Source organism: Metarhizium brunneum, chromosome 3 (assembly GCF_013426205.1).
Source record: "Metarhizium brunneum chromosome 3, complete sequence".
In the NCBI taxonomy this organism is placed as follows: domain Eukaryota; kingdom Fungi; phylum Ascomycota; class Sordariomycetes; order Hypocreales; family Clavicipitaceae; genus Metarhizium; species Metarhizium brunneum.
This window is the reverse complement of record NC_089424.1, coordinates 3,799,498-3,821,208: the sequence shown is the minus strand read 5'-3', so window position 1 is coordinate 3,821,208 and position 21,711 is coordinate 3,799,498. Positions and strand designations below refer to the sequence as shown.

Here is a 21,711-nt window from a genome sequence, read left to right as displayed (position 1 = left end):
CCTACATAGCCCTACGAGATGGCTGTCGGAGAGAATGATATTGATAGTTTTTCGTCGTCATGATGCGGGCCTGCTTCCCCCATCTCAATAGCGGAAGAGGGGCTAGCAAAATAACAAAGGACAATACACCAATCATGATAAACATATTCTGCAGGCCCATGCTATCAAGCCATGGGCTTAGATAGAATAAGATGATGACAGCGATGCCATTCCGAGCAAAAACGACAATGACAAGCGCGTCACCGATTATCTAGCTTGACGTTAAAAACCGCATCATAGGACCTCAATGAAGAAACTAGTTTGCGTAACATACGTTCGGATAACAATCTTGGAGATAGGCAAGCGCGATATCGAGAGCGAGAGTGAAGCCGGATGCAAAGATGGCTATGCCCGTGGTTAAAACACCCCAGTGAGCATTCTGCAAAGCATGCGTCAATGACAAGGCACAAAGTTTCGTGTTGGAGGAGAACAAAAGAAAGGCAAAAAAAATCTCACATGAGCTATTCCAATCCCAAACATAAAAATACCAGCAGAGACAAGCACAGCACCCGGGAGGGCCAGCCACAGTCTCATTTCCGGCTCATACAGCCCGCCGTTTCGTCTGGCCATTTTCACGATGCATTTATCGCTGAACGGGGCAGCCAGCAGGCCAGAAATGAGCTGGCCAACAAACGGCGCCAGGTTAATAAGCCCTATTGCACTTGGGCCAAAGTTGTAAGGCGGGCCTATCATGCGTGTGGCCGCAACAGATATTATCACAGCCATCCACGACATGACTGAGCCGACGGTTACTGCCGTATATGCCACCGCGGGAAATTGAAAGAGGATTGTAAAAGGAGCCAGGAAATGGTGTTTGATCGGTCCTTCCGTATGGGTTACGAGTGCGAGCCGTTTCCGCAGAGGTTTCGACGACATCACGCCGCGACCTCTGAAAGGGCGCGATGCCGACTTGGGCGGCGTAGTACTGATCGATGCCGTATTCGCAAGAGTGTTTACCTCTTGCCAGTCTTTTCTAACGGATTCGTCCGTGTCATCCTTTGGCGACGCAGCGACCGGAACACCGTCAATCGCCGCAACATACGTGGTTTCTTCGAAGAAGAGCAGAACGAGAACAAGGGTTGATGCAATGAAGATGACGCACCACCACCACATCCACCTCCATCCTTGGGATTGTACAATGTAACCGGCTGCCACGGGTCCCAGGTACGCGCCCACGCCTTGGGTGACCAGAAATACGCCATTCATGGTGGCATACTGGTGAACGAATACCAAGTCCACAATGGTGATTTGCACAATCGTTTCGCTGATGGCGCCCCCCAGGCCGCCTAGCATGCTGGAGGCCAGGTACTCGCCCTTGGATGTTATTCTGGCCGCCCATATAGTCGCAGCGAGTTGCACAGCAATGCTGATGAGGTAAATGGGCCGGCGACCGTAGCGATAAGTAAAGGGGATGAGGAGCACGCCACCGATTGCCAGTCCCGCAAAGTTGAGAGCCGTAGCGACATTTGACAGCTGGAATGTGATGCCTATGTCTTCTACGAGCTGTCCATATGCCACTGGGGGAATGTCGAGGACCACAAAGGTCAAGAGGACATAGCTGAGAACGAGCCCAAGGTTTACGCACTTGCGAAGTGCGGACCAATTCTATCAACGAAGTTTCTGGTTAGACACGTGCCTTTAATCCAGAACGTGCTTCATGGATCAGTGGACGGAAACTTACCAGAGGGTCTTCTGGGTCGTCACTTGGCTGTGGCTGGTAGATGATGGAGCCGGATTGCTCTTTGTGAGGGAGTCGTTAGCATCGCAGCCCCTCTGTTCGTATAGAAAACGGCATGTCGTTCATACCAGAGCTGAGCAATACCGTGCCCGGCGGGTCATGATGTTCGGTTGACATGCTGAAGGAATTCGAGAGTGTTTGGATTATACGGCGGTTTTTGGGAGATGTGACGGCGTACATCTAGCCCCAGCCTGGATATAAATCAATTTTCGAAGTCATGTACGTTGAGCCATCTCAGATTCGAACATCTTTACCCCGTAACGTATCGTCCTCCATGGGGTTTTGACATCATTGTCTGGGGAAATCGGTAAGATGGTGAAGGTAGCAGCCGCAATAATGCATGCTCTTTGACCAACCACGTGAAACACTAGTATTCGCAATCGGTCGCGGTTTATTATACCAGACCTCCTTATTAAGTGTCCGAAACTGGCCTGATTCAGCGGGGCGGCCCTGGCATAATGCAAACATGCCAAGTCCGCCGGACAGAGTCTCAATTCGCTCTCGGCAGACTGCGGTCCCGATGTCACGTAATCTAGTTCGCCTTCTTGGCCAATTAGATGAGAACCCGTTCGGGATCATAGGGACAATACACCGGGCCCGGGAAGTTTCCTGTTAACACGGGGTAATATGTGGGCTATGAAGCGTCTGTTGATCGCGTACCAGGATGAACTCAACAAACCTCATCGAGGTAATAGTACTGTCTATAGCAATGTAAAAATCTCTATATGAAGGCCCAAGTAGACATAAATATCTTGATAAGTCAATGAGACATGTCGAGTTTCAGGCCCTGAATCCAGCGCGACTCTCATTGCTTTAATTCTAAGCTTAGCATTTATTGTTTCGTAACGCCTATTACGTCATGAAGCTTCTCGTGTTGGAGCTTATACTTGCGGCCACCGCCGTCGGCTCTCTCGCAACCAAGAGTCCCTGGAAAGTTTCAGTCAGACAACTGTCATCCAGCGCCATGCAACAAAACATCGGTTTGCAGAATAATACAGACGGCAACATGGGATGGGAGGACATTGTCAAACGAAAACGCGCAGAGAGGGACGCCCTATTGCCCCAGGAATGGAAACTCAAAGCTCCTCCTAATACGACCGCATTCAGCCCTCTCAATCAAGTCATCAACAGCGGCCTGCTTTCGTCGGAAGAGCTTGAATGGACCGACACCAAAAAATACGACGCTACGACAATGCTGCAGCGGCTCTCCTCTGGCGAAATCACCGCAGAGAAGCTGGTCACGGCATTTTGTAAGCGCGCCACAGCAGCTACCTCGCTTGCGAACTTCCTGACCGAAGTGAACATTGCCGACGCAATCAACCGTGCAAAGGAACTTGACCGTATTCTCAACGAGACGGGGAAAACTGTCGGCCCCCTTCACGGACTGCCCATGACAATTAAAGATACCGAGGATCTTAAAGGGTTCGATACTTCATGCGGTATCACTGGCTGGGCCTTTGATCCACGTGAATCAAACGGGCCTCTTATACAGATCCTGATTGATGCCGGAGCTGTAATCATTGGCAAGACAAATATTCCGCAGACAGTCCTGGCGGCTGACTCGGACAGCGTCGTCTGGGGAAGGACGTTGAATGCTCACAGAAACACCTTTGGCGCCGGAGGCTCAACCGGAGGAGAGGGCTCTGCCCTTGGCACTGGCTCTACACTCCTGGGAGTTGCGTCTGACGGTGCCGGTTCTTCGAGGATGCCCGCCATGGCAAATGGAGTTGTCGGCTATCGACCCAGCGGCTACCGTCTTCCCCCAGGTGGCCGTGAGGTCTTCACAGACGGAAGATCAGGCCTTTCCATGACCGGTCCCGTCGCCGGAATGGGCCTCATGGGCCACTCTGTCCGAGACATTCGACTCGCGGCCAAGGTAGTGTCTGATGCCAAACCCTGGGAGGCACAGACGCCATTCATGTACCCAAGCCCATGGATGAACATCACAGCGCCCGAAAAACCTCGCATCGGCGTATGGAACGTGGAGAGCCCCAACACCTACCTGCATCTCTTCCCGCCAGTGCTGCGCGGATACCAGACGGCCCAAAGTCGTCTGCGCGCGGCGGGCTTCGAGCTGGTCGAGTTCACTCCCCCGGACATGAGCCAAGTATGGGATCTATGCAAGGAGTTTCTCATCTTCCAGGGCATCGAGACATTGACTGAAATGATCTCCAGAGAGCCCATCACCAAGATTGTGAGGGACACGGGCATCTTTGTCCCTGATACGCCGCGGTTCCCCGTCAGTGTGGACACATTATACCAGCTCAACACCCGGCTTGTCAATCTGACTGTGGCCATGGACACGGCGTGGAATAGTAGCGGGAGGCCTCTCGACGCGCTGCTCTCCGTCACGGCGGCCAACACGGCGCTTCCGTGGGACACGTGGCACGACACGACGTACACGTCTATTTACAACTCGGTTGACTGGCCGGCCATTTCACTCCCGCTGGGTCTCACTGTGGATAAGAATATCGACCACAAGTATAGTGACTTTAGGCCATTTAGCAAGGAAGATGCGAGGTTGGAGGCATTGTATAATCCCGAGACGTTTCACGGCTTACCGCTATCGGTGCAGCTTGCCGGGAGGAAATTTGAGGATGAGAAACTGCTGGCCATTGCTGAGCTTTTGCATCCCGTAATGAAGGGCGAGTAATCTTGCGGGAGGCAAAGATGGATAGACCTATTTATAGAGGATCATCGCAAGAGTGGAAGTTGAACAGATTCTCGATTGCCTGGAGAAATTGCATGCGTGGCCAGACTTGCCTTTTGGAGCGCGCGACTCTGAGCAACAGGTCTATAGGGGGAGAGAACCAACACCTTCTTGGAACTATTTACTTTCTTTGCGTATATAAATTATATTTTATTGACTCCTGTCCATTTTGTCCTTGGTATTCGTTTATCTTTGCTACAAATATTTGAGTTTGTGAGAGGTTTAATAGTTGACTTTGACTTGCATAAGCAAACACTTTCCGCATCGAACTACCTTTGCTGCGTGCGCTTTATTGCGCACCATTTCGTAATCCAGGATTTTATTTAAAAAAAAGTTGCTTCACCCAATGCCGGAGTTGTCGAAGAGCCCTTACGGATCTTATCCCCTCACTACAAAGAATAATTTGAACAATTTCGAACTCCAGCTTACTCATATTGCACCATTACATTAGTAAGAATAAGTTGTAGTTTAAACTTGCACCTCGCCAACATCAAGTCGTTTTATACAAAGCAAGCAGGATATGTTATCGGTAGGAAAATATTGTGATCCTCGATATCTTAGACTATGCCCTAGCTCGAAAGTCGGTCCATCCCTAGCAATCCATTAATATAGGTAGCTGGTCCGGCTCCTCTTGTAGCCGTTGGCCAACTTGTTCAATACCCATCCCCTCCATCATCGAGGCCAGCATGGCGGTGGGGAAATACGCATGCAGAAGGAAACGTACGCACAACACCCGCAGGGAGCATCAACTAAACCTTGGGGATGGTTGTGTATAGACTTTGCTTTCAAATGTGACGAGAAAACGATATATCCCTACTACGAAAACAATATATCCCCGTAGTAGGGGATGCCAACAAAAAAAAGCTGACAGAACGGGGATTCGAACCCCGGCCACTTTCGTGAACGGAACGCTGCTTTTCGCAAGCGAAAGTACATATATGTGCTTGAGACCGTCGCCATAGACCACTCGGCCATTCTGCCCAGATCGCTTGCTGCGGGGCTGGAGCTCAAGAAGACCAATATCTAAACGAACAATGCACCAACACAATTCAGAGAAGCGAGTCCAGGATGACATTGATGTCAATCGCAGTTTATAGCATTGTGGAGTAGATAATCTGCAAAAGGAGAGTTCTATCCGCGCTAGAATAACTCCTTGTTGAATTCGAGAAGCCGTTTTCAGGAGCCTCCATCTAGTCATCTCGTAGATTTCTCATCCTTCCTTGCTTAGTTTAAATTTAGTCGGGCTGCCAACTTCCCAAAGACGGGGGAATTTGCCCGTAGTGACCACAGCTATGGCCCAGGCTAACTGAGGCTTCATAGCGGCCGTAACTAGGGGTCTGCTGAGTTTTGGGCCTACATGCATGTCAATATCGATTGATGTTTACGTCGTCTGTTACCAGACGGTTCTATGGGTGGAGTCTGGTACGTTTGGCCCGGCATATTGTGTGTGTAACTGGGCCTTGCTTGATGTAGTTCTTGCACAACCATTTAGATAAATGCAAAAAACAAAATTAGAACTTGATTAATAACAAAAATGTATGTATATTACGGTAAAAAAAAAGCAGAGAGTACCGCGCCCAGGCGCATACCCCTAACAACGCGGCTTGGGGTATGAGTCTTTAACCCTAACCCAAAACCTCGGCTGCTGTCACACGGTTTCACGAGGGCTACGATCGCGGAGCCTAGAGCAAAGGCCCTAATCGCTTTCTTGTCAAGTATTTATAGAGCTCTTTGATCCATCCAGGCTTTAGAGAACCAGGGACCATTAACGGCCAAGACTGCTACTAGATAAATTGAGTTTTTACTCCAAGCCCTCACTGAGCTCATGTCACAGCTGCTCCGCAATTGGCTTCCGTACATAAACCTACATGTGAACTATTAATGTATTGAGAGCTGAAAGAGTAAAGAAAAAGAGGCAGACCTAAAGAAAACCAGGGTCTACTTGAGTAGGTAGACCTTCCGACTAAGGTGGCACGATAGTTCAGGCGCTGGGATCTCCTCTGAGACGCATCAGCACTCAGCTCATCTCGAGCGAAGCATGGCATATTGCTGTTTCACGATGGATTGGTCTCGAGGGTTCACCATTACATGTGCCCTGTTCGTGATAATTAAAAAATAAAATCAATGATCCTGCTTGAAATAAGCGGCGACTTAATCGAGCGGCATCAGGTAACGTGACGATATCAACATTGCTCATCACAAGCCATGGAATACTATTGTTTCTTGTTACTGCCATGATGGCAAAATTGTCCGAAAGAGAGGAGTGTAGTCTCGTTGTCATTGAGATTGTCGTTTTACAAACTTGTCGATAGCCCTGTGCCACATCTTAGCGACCCGCGATACCAGCGTTGTATAATACTTGCTTTCGACTAGACGTCGGCGCCCCTCTCGAGCAGCGGCCTGACGACTCCCAACGGCCCTTTTGCGACTGGTTATAGAGGCCGTGTTTCTCTCTGCGGTAGCTCGCGACGACGGCGTCCCAACGTACCCCCTTCCGACTCGACGTCGGCGCTTTGCTCGAGTAGCGACTTGACGGCTTCCCCGGTTGTTTGGCTTGTTGACGACGCGACTCTCAAGCAGCAGCTTGGCGATAGCTTCGTGCCCCCTCGCCTTGGCCAACGATAGCGGTGTCCTGTCCCCGTTATCCTTTGACTCGACGTTGGCGCCTTTTTCGAGCAGCAGCTTCACGATAGCTTCATGCCCCCTGACGACGGCCCACGAAAGCGGCGTCCAACCACTGCGCTTGTCCTTGGATTTAATATCCGCGCCCTTCTTGAGAAGTAGCTTAGCAATGGCCAAGTGCCCATTCTGGGCTGCCCGCGATAGCGGCGTCAAACCACTATACTTGTCCTTGGATTCAATATCCGCGCCTCTTTCGAGCAGTAGCTTGACGATGATATGGTGGCCATACTCGGCAGCCCATAATATCAGTGTCCCACCGTACTCGGCGTCCCTCGCCTCAATATTCGCGCCTTGCTCGAGTAGTGGCTTGACGACAGCTACGTGCTCGTTCCTGGCAGCCCACCATAGCGCCGTCCGATTATACTCGCCGTCTTTGGCCTCGAGGTCGGTCGCCCCCCGTTTAAGAAGCAGCTTGACAATGGCACCATGACCAAAATAAGATGCTACCATAAGATGTGTAAAATGCGCTGGCGTCTTTCGCTCTGTAGCTGCGTCCCAATGCCTTTTGGAGTGCGGCCAAGTGATTCTAGTGTTCCAGTAGATTCTACACCACGTCGAATAGCTCTTCGAGTCCGGGTGGCAAATCCCAAGAGTACATGGCATAATGGCATCGCCATCCCTGATGCCGGCTTTGCGGAAGTGAGCGCCCCAATTTTTGGCCGAGTAATCTAAAAAGGCAGAAGTATCGACAGAGTGAACATCTTTCTTCTTCACGTTTTTTGGAAGGCGAATTTGATTCAAGTTGAGCAAATTCAGGTAGAGCACGCAGACCTTGGCAAGAATATAGTGTGCGCTGCGGATAGTAATAGACTGATGCCATTGTAGCCCCAACGGGATAGGTGCAGGAGTTGCCGCAAGGAGAAACTCACGAGCCGTTTGATGAAGGAAATAAATCTTATTATGATGGATTGAGGTAAATAATCCACACCAAGATCTAAGCCGTAACTTGAAGTCTTTATCATCCTCCAAGTCCAGGTTAGTGGACTTGAATTTGTCAGAGATGCTTGCTGCCATATTTATTTCTGAGAGGGTAAGCGGTCGACTTGCTGCCAAAATGATGCTTAAAGCTTTTCGGACTATCGGATGTTGCTTGGATTTGTCAAGTATTTGCTCATATGCCTCGTTGACACTTCTTAGAAGTGTCGCAAGCGTAGTCTTAATTCCGTCTTGTGTCTTCTAAAAGCTTTCTTTCTCCAAGTAATCAAACACAAGGTATACCCAGAGATAGGAGCGGTGTGTAGTCTCTTGTAGTCTCTTCTTTAGATATTTTTTGATTTCAGGCGAGAGAGACTTTGTTTTTGATAGCTGATTTACTCGGCGTGATGACACGATTCACCTCCTGGCTGATGGCTTCTGACTTGTCCTCCCCTGGTATGTGGGAATCTGGAAAAGCCTCAAATAGGTAGCCACGGAACTTGGATATTATCTGCTCGTACAGGCAGCAGGTGAGAAGATACCTTAACTTGCTATAGACTAACTGATTATGGCGAAATTGGCTCTCTATATGCCGTATCAGGTCGGTAAACTCCAACTCACCACATTCATCTAGGGCGTCTAGGACCAATATTACAGCCCCGGCTTGAGGATCCTGTACAGCATTTTCAAGGATAGTCCAGAGCGACTTTGTTGAGCGGATTAAGCGTTCTCCGTTCTTATAAAATTGCGGCATCGCATGGTTAATGAGAGGCGGCCTCTGAGAGAAGAGCCGGTGGAGGATTGCGCAAAGCGCTTGCCGCATGGTATTCTGGTCCTTATGCTTAAAGAAAAAATAGTATATAGTAGCTGATCGTGGTAGGCTGTGGTCAATTAAGTACTTGGTTAACACTGATTTGCCGCAGCCAGGGTCCGCCGAGACAAGTAAAGGGCCGGATTCCTGTTTTAACCACTTCTTGAAGTGTTTGTGCTTGAGAAACCATAGGCATGTATCTTTAATTCTTTCTTCTACTCGGTCTTTGTACCACTCATATGTGGCGTCCTTGTTGCCGGCTGTGAGTCGAAAAAGCTGGTGACACGTTTGTCTTTCTCTGGCCTGTCTCTCTTCGTCTTGGACTCTTTGGACTTGGAGCTGCTCCTTTGCGACGTCACGGGCTTCGTGGAGACCTATTCGTAAAATTAATGTATATAAAGGGTAGAATTTTGATACGTCGAAATTACCGGATAGAATATCGCTCATGTTCCTCTCGGCTTCAAATTGACTTGCAACAGATGCTGTTTCTCGTATTGGTAGATGGAAGAAAAGCTGTCGCGCGTACGCTGCAGCAGCAGCCGCTGCGAAACCATGCCATACGTCATTCTTGTGGGAGTCGCAATAGTCAGAGATGCCATGAACTATCATGCATGGAAAGTCGGCTAGAGCACCAACCGCCTCCGTTTCGAAACAGACCACGCCGTGCTGCTACGCCATCTGGTCTCGCAAAAATGCGTCCTTGATTACCAGTTCACCTGAAGCAATCGTTCCGCGATGCACTGTTATAAAAGCATTGCCATCATCGTGGACAGCCCTCTCTATACGCTGCTTCGGATCGCATCCTGATTCCGCACAGCTTACACCAGGTTGCCCATGGGTGTAGTCTGATGGGTAAAGCTGATCACTTTCGGCGCCGGGAAACCTAAAACGGCAGAGCTGCCTGTGGCTAGTCTGGATTCTCTCGATATCTCTCCAAATAGGATCAATGCTTAGTCTCGCTCGTTGGGTAGCGAAGGCTTGCGCAGCATTGAGAAGGACTGCGGGCGGCGGTGCGAGTGCGCCCGTCCGCTCGAATCGACCCTCCAAGGCTTTTCCATGGTCGTACTGAACGGTCCCGGAGTTGTCTCTTGTTGGCTTTGCGACCACCACATGCCCCAGCCGTATCATGCCTTCATCCGTTCCTACCGGCACACGCCCCCCATACCAACCAGGAGACAGAATTCGATATTCAGAAACGTCATCCTGAGCTGCGTGATAACTGTGGCGGCTGAACAGTTTCCAGGTTGGTGAAGGCCTGCGATGACCAAGTTATGGCCATTGATACTGCCAAGCTTGTAGACATTATGGTCTCTTGCTGACTGTGGCATTGTGACTCAACTTCCTCGGGGGCTTTGAAGTCAATTCGGACATTGATAAGGGATTGACTCTAGAGTACAAGGTGGCGTGGTTGATGCGACAATCTGACATCAGACTTGGCAAGACTACGAAGAGAGACAATGTAGGAGTCGAGGGCCAATGTCCTTTATAGCAACATTAAAGTAAGGCTGTGCGAGACTGAGCATCCTACTAATCAATAATATGCGACCTTCAAGCCCTCTGCCGGACACCCTAATTTTGCTGCGGTCAGCCCCCAGGCATTTCCAGTCAACAAAGGTCGAATGTCACATTGAAACTGGACGCCTTAAAGCAGTTCATCACCGATGCGACGGTCCTGCAGAGTGGTGCAGCCCCCCAGCATGTCACAGCCTCGACACTGGACACCCACTACAACGATGGTGACATGGAGGAAGTGTTACACGGAAATCGCCCTGTTACACAAGGGCTCCGTCACGGGATTAGGGCAGAAGGCCCTCGCCGACTTCTTGTATAAATAGACATCTTCGGTCCCTCAAGGCCTTGAGGAAAACCAAGGACCTTTGATACCAAAGACTGTTATTAGTTGAATTGAGCTAAATTGCTCCAAGCCCTCTTTCCGAGCCCTTGTCACAGGAAGTGATCATCGTACGCATTGCGCCTCGTTTCCAATTAGGGTTCAGGCAGATGTGGCTGGGAGTTCGGCCGCAACACCATACATTCAAGTCCTTTTTTTCTTTTGCGTGGAAGTGGCTCGGCCCTCCACTTCCTCAACAAAACATCGTGTCGTAGAATATCGGCCTCTTGAGCAATCTTAACCCTAACCCTTATATGTGGATAAAATAATTCCCCAAACAACAAAAGTAGACTACTAGCTAGATTAATGATAACACCAGCTGACCCTAATAAAACTGTCCTGCCCGCTTCCTTGCGCACCAGCGCTTCTCGCCCGCCACGTCGTCCGCGTTCGCCACCTTGATGTCCACTAACACCGCGGCGACGGTATGTGCCCGCTTGCGCCTCTTGATTGTCCCTTGGACGAAGTGAATCGTATATCACATCAGACTTTTCTATGTTGGCGTCGTCAATAGTGGCCACATTGACTCTGTTCTTTTCAGGTGCGACATCCGCCTCTGGTTTAGGGGCAGGAAGACCACCATCGGCAAGCGCAACAGTGACTGCTACAGTCACGATCTTCATTTTAATAAAGGTGTGAACTGTGATAAAGAATCACAGAACCAACAAGATTGGTAGTATTGCCGTTTGGAAAGAACAAGTTTAATCGGGAACTTATATTAGCTCTTGAAGGCAAGATATACCTTGTATATGAGGATTCATCGGAGACACATAGCCCACTTACTACGGGCGTTTGATTCGTCCAATTTACTTATGGGCTTGTGTGAGGCAACTGTTTGCTTGTTAAGCTTCATTTAACTATTGGCAACCTTGGCGCCTCTAGGCCCCGAAACCTGACTTACCGACAATTGGCTTTTTTTATTACCCGCTGCCATCCGATCGGTCCTTGACCGACCGGGAGGCAGGGACAAGGGCGCCCGAGTTCCGAATATCACTCCAATGCATTCCAGCCTCCGCCTCGAAACAAAATACTGGAGGCAAGACGGAAGTTTGTTCCCTGGCAAGGCAACCGCGCAAGCGTAGCTACAGTACATCATTGCCTTGGCTGAGTTTAGCTTTGCTGCCCTTTTAGGGGCCAAGTATAATGTCCCTTCCTAACAAAAGGTAGGACCATCAGTAGAGCATATTGACTGTTTGGGGAATCTCTTCTCGCTCTCTCACCTTGACTTCGTGAACGACAGTTTAATGTCCCATTCCATGTCTTTGGGAGACTTGAAGACCACAAACCATATAATTCTTGGTCAAAGGATGAGAGTAAGGATAATAGAATTCTATGGATTCATGGTCCAACGGGTTTTGGAGCATCTCACTTCGCATCATGGACAGCGGATCTCGCATCGTCTAATGGCGAGGCTGGCGTTATCGGCTATCGCTTTGATGAGACTGATGACAGACACAGGCCAACGCAGCAGATATATGCGGCTCTGAGCTACCCGTCACGTTGTTGTGTTTAAAGCCTCCCCATTTTTATCACACCGACCTGCTGTACAAAGCCGCGATGAATGCAACCACCGACAAGGGGAGATGCAGGCTCGATCAGCTTTGGAGCATCCTTCGCCCTTTGCTAAGCTGCCCCAGTCATGGGAAAACAGTATGCATAATAAACAGCGTCGATGAATGCAAGCCTTCCAAAATTTAATCGACCAGACACGACTTGAGGTGGAACGAGTGCTGAAATCAATTCCCGAGACGGAATCAACCCTGCGTCAGAGATTACTCGCACACGTCTTGGGACAAGATGCCGTCCGATGTCAAGGATCGTATTCTGATGGGCCATGTGACCAACAGATTTAAAGAATCTGTTTGGCCAATTTATCGACATGAAGAATGATCAAGTTTTGCTTGCGCATACATGTAAAAATCTGGCATAACTACCTCGCGAATCAATCGAATGGCCCTGGAAGGGCTGGTGTCATGGGCTCGAACTGTCATGCAGCAAATTCAACACATGTATAAGATGTCTCTCAAAGAATAGATGGTCAGAATTTTTATTTAATATAAACATCAGACCGGACTTTAATGCTCATGACAATTTAGGCATAGCTGTGCTGTTGGCCCGCGTAGCTGAGGTCGGGACTGGTCTTGTTTCGCATCAATAGAAATTTGGCCCGCGCTTTTAAAACATCAAATGCTTTCTTTTCTTTTCCACAGAAACATGAATGGCGTAGTATTGAGACACAAACAACCAGACTCTTCACACCAGACTCTTCACACCAGTCTCTTTTCGGTAAAACGTCGCCTGATGCTACACACCCAGAGTCCATCATCTGTTCACGCGCATCCATCCCGTGGTCTAATTTGCGGACATCTGGAGCAGCTGGACACGCCCGGCAGTCGCTGGTTCGTTGACTGGCCCCACTGTCTGCGCATGTGGCCCGTGCCCAGTGCTGTCTACTAGAAGCCGTCCACTACGCTACAGGCGGTATGTGCCGCGCGCAGTGGGGCATGGCACCATCTTGGCTGCAAAGTCGACCAGACACATGCATGGACCAATTGACATGCATCAACATTGAATTTGATACTCATTGACCCGACTGGATTTGATGTCATTTTCATCGTCAGTCAATTCGGTGTGACACAGCATTCCCGGTGCACCTTATCTTGCCCGCTCGCCTCGACCTCATTTCTTCACCCTCTCCCCGCATCCACCTCTCGTCCCGTCTTCGCAGCTGCCCCAAAGCAACATCAACATCAACAAACAAGAGCAAAATGTCACAACCATCCCGCTGGCGCCGTCCAGCCCAAAACTTCCCCCTATTCCCCCATCTCGCCATCGTCCCTGCGCTCCTCGCCATCGCCACCGCCGTCGCGCTCTTCCTCCACTCCGACGTCAACGCCGCGCTGCTCTGGTCGCAATGCCACTCGCACGCCCTCCTCCCAGCCCTCAGCCGTGTGCCCATCCTCGGCACCCCAGCCTGCTACCTCGTCAGCTTCTTCTACGCAGCGCTCGACTCCTTCCGCAGCAAGGCCGTCATGTCCGTCATCCTATCCTATGTCGGCGCCCTCCTAACCGTCTCGACCGTCGAGTCGGCGAGAAAGGTCAACGAGAAGAACGCCGTCGTCTCCAAGCCGACACTGCCGTGGCTCGTGTTCAACTTGCTCGGCGGCGCGCTGGTCTGGCAGCTCGTGTACGCGCCGGCCTTTATTCTCGGTGCCAAGGCCTGGCCGTTCCCCAGCACAGGCAGGCTCATCACCGACGAGGGCCACGGCGATCCGCCTGTGGCCAGGGACGAGGAGGAGCGTGATCCTCTGCAGCTGGACAAGGGGAGACAGATGAAGCTGGTGGAGACGATTGCTATTCCCATCGCCGTGGCGCTGGGGTACTACGTTCCGTCGACGCTGATGCTGTCCCTGAACAAACCCGCCGCCATTGGGACGTGGCTGTTCTTCCCGGCATATGTTTCTCTCATCAGACAGTTTGTGCGGTATAGCCTCAACAAACTGCGTCGGTTCCAGGACGGGCCCATGATCCACATGGAAGCGAATACCAAGGCCTTCATTGCCGTCTACGCCGTGCCCGTCTTGTGCTCTCTTCTTGCGCACGGCTTCATTATTGGCAACTTGACGAAAGCAGATGACCGTCAGGAAGTGACGCGCTCGACGGTCAAGTTTATCGAGATTGATAGCCAGTTCATCGGACTGACAATGCTGTATTGGGTGTTTACCGAAGTGGGCTGGAGGGCGCCTCTAGCCATGGTGGTTGCGTCCATTGTGCTGGGTCCCGGGGCAGGCACCGTGCTGGGATGGCTGTATCGCGAGAAGCTGATTACTTCCGACATGATCACGCAGCTGCTTGAGCAGGTCAACGACGAGGAGCGCGGAGATGTGGGTGAGGAGACGCCGCTTATTCAGTAAAGATGCAGCTTAACCTGGGCGTATTTGACACGAGAGATTGCAGGCACAGCGCGGGGTAGCAAGGGATGCGTAGTCGGGGTATTTTCTTTGGCGTGCGTATAGCAGGTTGCATTTTCCCTCGTGCGCTATTTTGAAAGCGTTGTTTATACAGAGTCTAGCGTGTCCCTCCTTTCTAGAATATAAAATACATGGCATGAATACAGGTCTCCGCTGCCCAACCTCACATGGAATTAGTGGTTCTTTGACAGTCGCGCCAAGATTCTCTCCCGCACAACTTTTGACGCAACTACTGATCCGTGCTGTAGCGTAATCGCGCCGAGGATGGCTAGGACCGCGCTGTTGACGACGACTTCGACACCTGACGACTCGAGGCTTTTGGGCTACAGCATGTTAGTACTCGCATACCCAGTTCCGCGGTGGCCAAGACAAAGGAAGGGAAAAATCATACCAGTCGGGGTTTCCACCGCAAAACGTCCAATATGCCCGCATCCGACGCCAGCGAGAACAGCTTTTCCTTGCTAACCACGTCCTTTGGCTCCTCGACGCTCAGGTTATCCACTGATGCGAGCTGTTCGTGTTCAAAAGGCACCCTGTCGAATTCGTCTGTCTGCCGTGACCCCGGCAACGGGGCCTTGCTGACGATTTCCTTGGTCGCTTCCATGACGAGCGTCAGTCGTCCTAGTCCAGTCAGCACGAGTCACGTCTCCAATTTCTGCCCTCCCCTGGACCTTTGTATTCTGGGGGAAAACGTACCCAGCAGTGCCAGCTTGTCGTTGAACCCTCTCCTCCCCTGGTCAAAGCTCTTGTGCGTGACCGCCAACCACTTCAGCTCCTCGGGCAGCATCTTGCTGCCGCCCGGCCCCAGTAGCCGATTGTACATGTTGTCTAGCTTCGCGGGGTCGTTGTTGACTTTCCAGACCTTGTTTTTGAAGGATTTCGCAAAGTCCAGCTGCATGGGGGCTTTCATACCCGGAGGCGTTTGGCTCCATCGGGGCACAGAGGATTCCTGTGACGAGGCCTTGAAGGGTTCGGACGTTGATTCGGTGGCGTAGGTGCGCAGGGAGGGCATGAGGGCGCGCAAGGCGCAGCGCGCCCGGGGAAAGTGCGCGCGGCAGGGTTGGAGAGCCATGGCGGTGTGGAATTGGCGGCTTGCGAGTCGTGGTTGAGATGGGTTGCGCGAGCGTCGCGATGGTTGAAAATGGAGGTTTGATGGAAGTTTTGTGGTCACGTGCAGGGTGTAGGGGTCTTGCAGGGGTGGCTTTTGGCCGCCTGTAGTTTAGCGGTTGCTGTCGTTTGGCAATGGAGTGACGACATTGTAAAAAAAATAGTAATGAGGGAGACATAATTGCAGAAGAATGAGAGCTATTTAATTGGTGGTTTGATTTAAAATTATTTTTGCAGGTAAACGCTCATGATAAGTCGACAGAAGAGGGACGATCCCTAACCCTAGAAACTAACCCTAAGTACCTAAGTACTCAACCGTCAAGTTGGATATTGCCCCAGGTTCGATCTCGTGGTATTTGTCCTTGGCTGGCTTGAATGATTAATCGAATTTGCGACAAAGATTAGATTATGATACTTTTAATTATATAATTACTTAAAAGCTTAATTAAATAACTAATATAATAATTATAATAATTACTTAGGTTATAAACTCTTAGCCTTAAAATAATTCTACCTCTTATAGTTAACAGGTTTAACGTCCAAGAGGTAGTGTAGTATTTTAGTTATAAAATATACCCTGAAGGTTTCTTGAAATGTTCTAGTCCTTAAAACTACGTTACTCAGGGAGCTGCTATCATCTCAGGAAGCAAGTGACTGGTATAATTCCACAAAACGCCCGCGCTATGAGACATCATAGCGGCTCCTGTATACCAAGTACTTCGATAACCCTGTAGATCAAATAACTCTGAATAGAATCCATTAATAACCGACTCAGCAGATACAACCATCTTGAAGGGCGTATGGCTGTTGAACCTCACAAACTCTGGTGAGATCTTTGTCGCACCGTTAACCGTATCCTGTAAGCGCTTGATAATCGTTGTTACATCCGCTTGCACCTCGGACTGCGTCATATCTTTCGGAGCAGAGTACCAGACATAAAATAGGCCAGGAACGCGAGTTTCAGTTATTTGATATGGAGCAGGTAGCTGAGGGATGTTAAAACGTGTCGTGGAGGGGTCCGCATTAAGGAACTTGTAGCCAGCTGGCAAACCAGTTTTGTGTACGAGCATGACGTAGTAAGCGCTGTATTTCCACTGAGAAAACACCTTAGACTCCTTCCCATCAACATCGAAAGGTTTCATGTCGCTCATACGTGTGGGCATGCTAATAAGCAACTTGCGCGCCCGAATCAGTTTCTTGCCTGATGGTGTTTTGACTACCAACTGGACGCCAGTCTTTGAGCGTTTTGATGCGATGACAGTTGATGAGGTCAAAGCGTCTTGACCCAGCTCGGCTTTTGCTCTAACGTAGATCTCGTCGTTTTTGTGCTGCTTCGTGGCGACATAATCCCCAGTAAGCGCACCGATGTAAGACTTGTCGAAGAACTTGATGACATTGATCGTCAACTGGTCCAAGACATTTGCGAAACCTTGGCAGCTGAAATAAGTAGTGTACGCGATGTCTACTAAATTATATTTGGCAACAAAATCGCGGAAAGGAAGAACCAGGTCATCCGCAACGGGGTGCCCTTGGTCCCAGCTGTACTCCAACCATGGATATTTGTCTAGCTGCTGGATATAGGCCGAGTAGTTGCTGCTTGTCCGAACTTCAACCTGTTTCCCCGTCATGAAGTCTATGTAGACGGTAGTTTTTGGTTCCGGTTCCCAGTTGCTTATGGGGATATCAAAATGCGCGAAGTAGTCGCGAGTGACGGAGAGATTCCAGTACGCCTGAACGCCATAATCAAGCGTAGTTTGGGTAGCTGGATCGGTATAGCTATTGGTGTGCCCCCCTAGAATAGCTTCTCTCTCTACTAGAACAACTGACTGATTCAGCTTGCGCAGGTTGATGGCAGCGTAGGTCCCTGTGGCGCCACCGCCGATAACCGCCACATCTCGGAAAATGATGTCCTGCTTGGCGTAATTGCTGTCAAACAGGGGATCTGATGCGGAGATGGTGATGACTATGGATAGCCATGATGCGTGAAAAGTGATGAGCTTCATAGTTAGATTCAGATCAAAAGATAGTAATGAACCTGCTCACTTAGTTTTGTTTTTAGTTTTTTTTTTCTTAGGGTATGTTCCGTTCCCTTCTATATAGACGCATGTCAGTGGTTACACAAGGGATATACTCACGAGACCTAGGGCATAAGGCTCACAGCGGAAATTGTTATATTGTAGGCAAGGTGCCGAAAAGAGTGTAAAGCTATTCGTGTACTCGGTGCCTCGATCTTCACTGTTGTAGCCTTAGTGGGTTGACCCACTCGGAGCAATGTTGCGTTTATAGTTGCATCAAGAATCTTCAACTGGGTTTATGCATGGGCGCATGTAAACACCTTGTCACTCAGCCGTATTTAGTTGGCTTGTTTGGTTGGCTCAGTCTTCGGACTGCATGCTTGTTGCGGTACAACGTTTTTAGTTAGGATAATTATTGTTAGCAGTACTAGCATAAATGTGCTAATTTCCTAATTGATTGGCATTTCACGTAGTACGTACAAGCAGGCACATACATATTTCACCTTTCCTTTTTAGGTAATAGCGAGTCCGGACGGACGAAGGGAGGTGTGTAGGCAGACGGAGTGAAGTGGTACACGTAGTCAACGTTGTCAGTAGACAGTCACCAACCAGCGGGGGTGATCTGTTGGAATTCATCTATTGGGAGCTGTACGCATGAGCGCTGATCCAATAAAACCTGAAGGGTTTGTTGGTCACGTCTGTCCAAGACGATTCTGCTGTAAACGTATTAGAATGCGTTCGAGCTCGAGTGGAGCGACCCCTGCAAGAGGCATCTGTAAACGAGGGGGTTGACGAATCTTCCCCCGAGATAGGGGGTTTGACGCAAGGAAAAGAAAATAGTATGCAGGGACCATAGTCCCCCGACTTATTGTCAAATGATTTTGTCATCTACCCGTCAGTGACGAAGGGTGTGATCCAGAACTGCGGCGCTTTCATAACTTGGTCTGTAACTTTAGGATAAATTCCACAAAAAAGTCACCTTCCTTAAATTAGTATGTGGAACCCTTATAAATTTAAGTAAAAATATATAAATCTAGAATACGGACTAAACCCCTTTATAATTAATGTACCACGCTAGCCGGGGCCGCGTAGATGCTTGTGAAAGGCTTAGATGCCAAGATAATTCTGAAAAAACGCATTTGTGAGCTTTTTAAAAAGGAGCCAGTTAAGTTGGCACCTAAAATTTGGTTGCGGACCTACTTGACGTATTCTGACTGAAGATGGCGAGTATTTACGAGGGTATAAGCGTGTTTTTGGCGATAATATAAGTGTAACAACTAAGATTCCTAAGGGATAAACTAATTATAGTTTATATTAATAAAATAACTAAGGTAATTAATCTAAATAATTAAGTATTATATTAATAATAAGTTATAAATTATAATTAAATAATTAAAGTTAAAAAGTTATAAGTAAAGCTTATTTAATATAATAATTTATATTAAAAACTAAAAAGCTAAAATTTATTTATAAAGTAAATTTAAAGGTTTTTATATATTATAAAAAATTATTTTTTTATTATAATATTTTTTTTTAAATTATTATTATAATTATAATTTTATTTATATAAATTATAATTTTTTTTTATAATTTAAATATAATAATTACCCTCTAAAAAAGGTAAAACTACTAATATAAATTTATTAGGTAGCTTTACTCTTAGTATTACTAGCTTTATTAAGCCTTTTTATAAATAATATAATAGCTTTTTTAAAGTTATATTTTAGCTTTATATTTTTAAAAGCCTTTTTTTTTATATTTTTAATAGCTTTATTATTTTTTTTAATTTTTATTAAATTAGGATTTTTAGTTTTATAATAATTATTTTTTTTATTATAAAAAGCTTTTAATTTAATATTAATTATATTACCTTTTAAGTTTTATTAGTTTTTAACCCTTAAAAGTTATAATAAGTAACTTACTTATATTAGGCTTTTTAGTACTTTTACTTATATTATTATTATTTATAAATAGTTATAATAAATATTAGTAAATAAGTAGTTATAATACTTATAAAAAATATATATATATAGGGGTAGTAACTTATAATTAGTTATATTATTATAGTAAGGTTTTAATAGTAAAAAAATAACTTAAATAAAAAGAAATAAAACTAACTTAAAATATAAGTAAAAATAAACTATATAAATATACTATATATATAGGTATTTTAGGTTTTTAGTATAACTTAATATAAATTATAAGCGTAAAGTTAGTTTACTTTTATAATAATAATAGTTAAAGCTATTATAAGATAGCCTTAGCTAGCAGCTATAATATAATATTAATTATACTAGTATATTTAATATATTATAATATATATATAAATAGTTTATTTTTTTAGTTTTTTATTATTCTTAGCCTAATATAACCTAATATTATTTTAAATTTTATGCTTATATAATACTTATATTATATATATAATTTTATTTAATTATAAAGTAAATTAACTATAAATTAATTATTAAAAAAAATATAATAATTATTTTAATTATTAATTTATTATTTACTTTACTTATTTTATTTTATAGCTTATATAATTAGCTTAACTTATAATTTATTTTTTATATATAACTAGGTTATAATATAATATTTCTTTTTTTATAATTTTATTTTTAAGGCTTAAATTTTATTTTATAAATAACTTTATAATTCTTTTTTTTATTAATAAGTTTTTTTTTTTATTTTTTTAGAATATTTTATTAATATTATATTTAATTATATTTTTAAGCTAAAATTAAAAATAAAAAAAATAATAATTATAAATATATTAATTTTATTAATATTATAAATTTATTTAACCCTTTATAATAAGGGGGAAAACTATAATATAAAGCTACTTTTTATTAATTAACTTTATAATATTTTTCTTAATTTTCTTTTTTATTTCTTTTTTTTTTTTTACTTTTTTAGTTATTTTATTAAGTTTTTTAATTTTTTTAATATTTTTAGCTTTTAATAATATATTTTTTTTCTTATTAATATCTTTTATAATAATAGCTTTTTTATTACTTTTTTAGGCTTATTAGTTTTAATTCTTAAAATTATAATAAGTAACTTATTTATATTAGGCTTATTACCTTTTTTAGTATTAGTTATAGTTATAATAAGGTTATTAATTATTAACTAAGTCTGATATTAGTAAGCTATAATACTTTAGAGAGTAATATAAAGCCGGAGACTTATAAGTAGTTACTTTATAAAGTAATTTATTTAAATTAGGTATATAAAGGTAAAATAAGGTAATTATAAGGAAAATAATAGGCTTTATAAAAGTTAGGACTTTATTAATTTATATTATATTAGATTACTTTAAGTTTTTTAGGGTATAACTTATATAGTTATAAGTTATTATTATTATTATATATATACTTTTATTAATATATAAAGTTATAAATTACCTTTTAAGCTAATAAATTTAATATATTATAATATATATATATAATATTTTTAAAATTATATATTATTATTAAATTAGCTAGGTATAACTATTAATTATATTACTAGTAGGTTTTAGTAATTAACTAGCCTTTTTTTTATTTTTTTATAATAATTTAATAAATTTATTTAATTACTTTATAAATATATTTTATATTTATTTTTTTAAAAATAATAAATTTTATTATATAATAAATAAAAAATTATAATATAATAAGTATATATAATAAAATTATTTATATAATAATATTTTAATAGCTTTTTTTTATAAGTATTATTATAACTTTTATTTTATTTATATTTTTTTATTAATATTATTTTTTAATAATATACTTATAAAAATAATAAAAAAAACTAAAATTAAAAAAAAAAAAGTAAATAATAAACTATTAAA

At 45.1% G+C, this 21,711-nt stretch overlaps 6 protein-coding genes and 1 non-coding gene across 7 annotated transcripts; 2 read left to right on the top strand and 5 right to left on the bottom strand.

Moving 5' to 3' along the window:
* Window position 1: 1 nt before the first annotated feature.
* Window positions 2-1,894, bottom strand: G6M90_00g064070 (uncharacterized protein; the record flags this gene model as incomplete). The annotated part of the gene is made up of 5 exons (XM_014684648.1): window positions 2-250; window positions 314-418; window positions 496-1,644; window positions 1,721-1,779; window positions 1,846-1,894. 5 exons carry the CDS (start codon window positions 1,892-1,894, stop codon window positions 2-4), a joined length of 1,611 nt encoding a protein of 536 aa, XP_014540134.1.
* A 742-nt stretch (window positions 1,895-2,636) lies between these two features.
* On the top strand, window positions 2,637-4,430 carry amdS_0 (Acetamidase; the record flags this gene model as incomplete). The annotated part of the gene is made up of 1 exon (XM_014684649.1): window positions 2,637-4,430. One exon carries the CDS (start codon window positions 2,637-2,639, stop codon window positions 4,428-4,430), a length of 1,794 nt encoding a protein of 597 aa, XP_014540135.1.
* Window positions 4,431-5,352: 922 nt separating this feature from the next.
* Window positions 5,353-5,468, bottom strand: G6M90_tRNA00000065. Its single transcript has one exon. It is a non-coding gene; the product is annotated as a tRNA-Leu (tRNA).
* A 1,296-nt stretch (window positions 5,469-6,764) lies between these two features.
* TANC1 lies at window positions 6,765-8,183 on the bottom strand (the record flags this gene model as incomplete). Its single annotated transcript, XM_014684650.1, has 1 exon — window positions 6,765-8,183. One exon carries the CDS (start codon window positions 8,181-8,183, stop codon window positions 6,765-6,767), a length of 1,419 nt encoding a protein of 472 aa, XP_014540136.1.
* A 5,371-nt stretch (window positions 8,184-13,554) lies between these two features.
* G6M90_00g064040 (uncharacterized protein) lies at window positions 13,555-14,700 on the top strand (the record flags this gene model as incomplete). Its single annotated transcript, XM_014684651.1, has 1 exon — window positions 13,555-14,700. One exon carries the CDS (start codon window positions 13,555-13,557, stop codon window positions 14,698-14,700), a length of 1,146 nt encoding a protein of 381 aa, XP_014540137.1.
* A 230-nt stretch (window positions 14,701-14,930) lies between these two features.
* Window positions 14,931-15,829, bottom strand: G6M90_00g064030 (mitochondrial 54S ribosomal protein mL57; the record flags this gene model as incomplete). Its single annotated transcript, XM_014684652.1, has 3 exons — window positions 14,931-15,080; window positions 15,149-15,378; window positions 15,454-15,829. 3 exons carry the CDS (start codon window positions 15,827-15,829, stop codon window positions 14,931-14,933), a joined length of 756 nt encoding a protein of 251 aa, XP_014540138.1.
* Window positions 15,830-16,484: 655 nt separating this feature from the next.
* Window positions 16,485-17,867, bottom strand: cpaO_0 (Beta-cyclopiazonate dehydrogenase; the record flags this gene model as incomplete). The annotated part of the gene is made up of 1 exon (XM_014684653.1): window positions 16,485-17,867. The coding sequence occupies one exon, from the start codon at window positions 17,865-17,867 to the stop codon at window positions 16,485-16,487; it is 1,383 nt and encodes a 460-aa protein (XP_014540139.1).
* Between the last annotated feature and the right edge of the window lie 3,844 nt (window positions 17,868-21,711).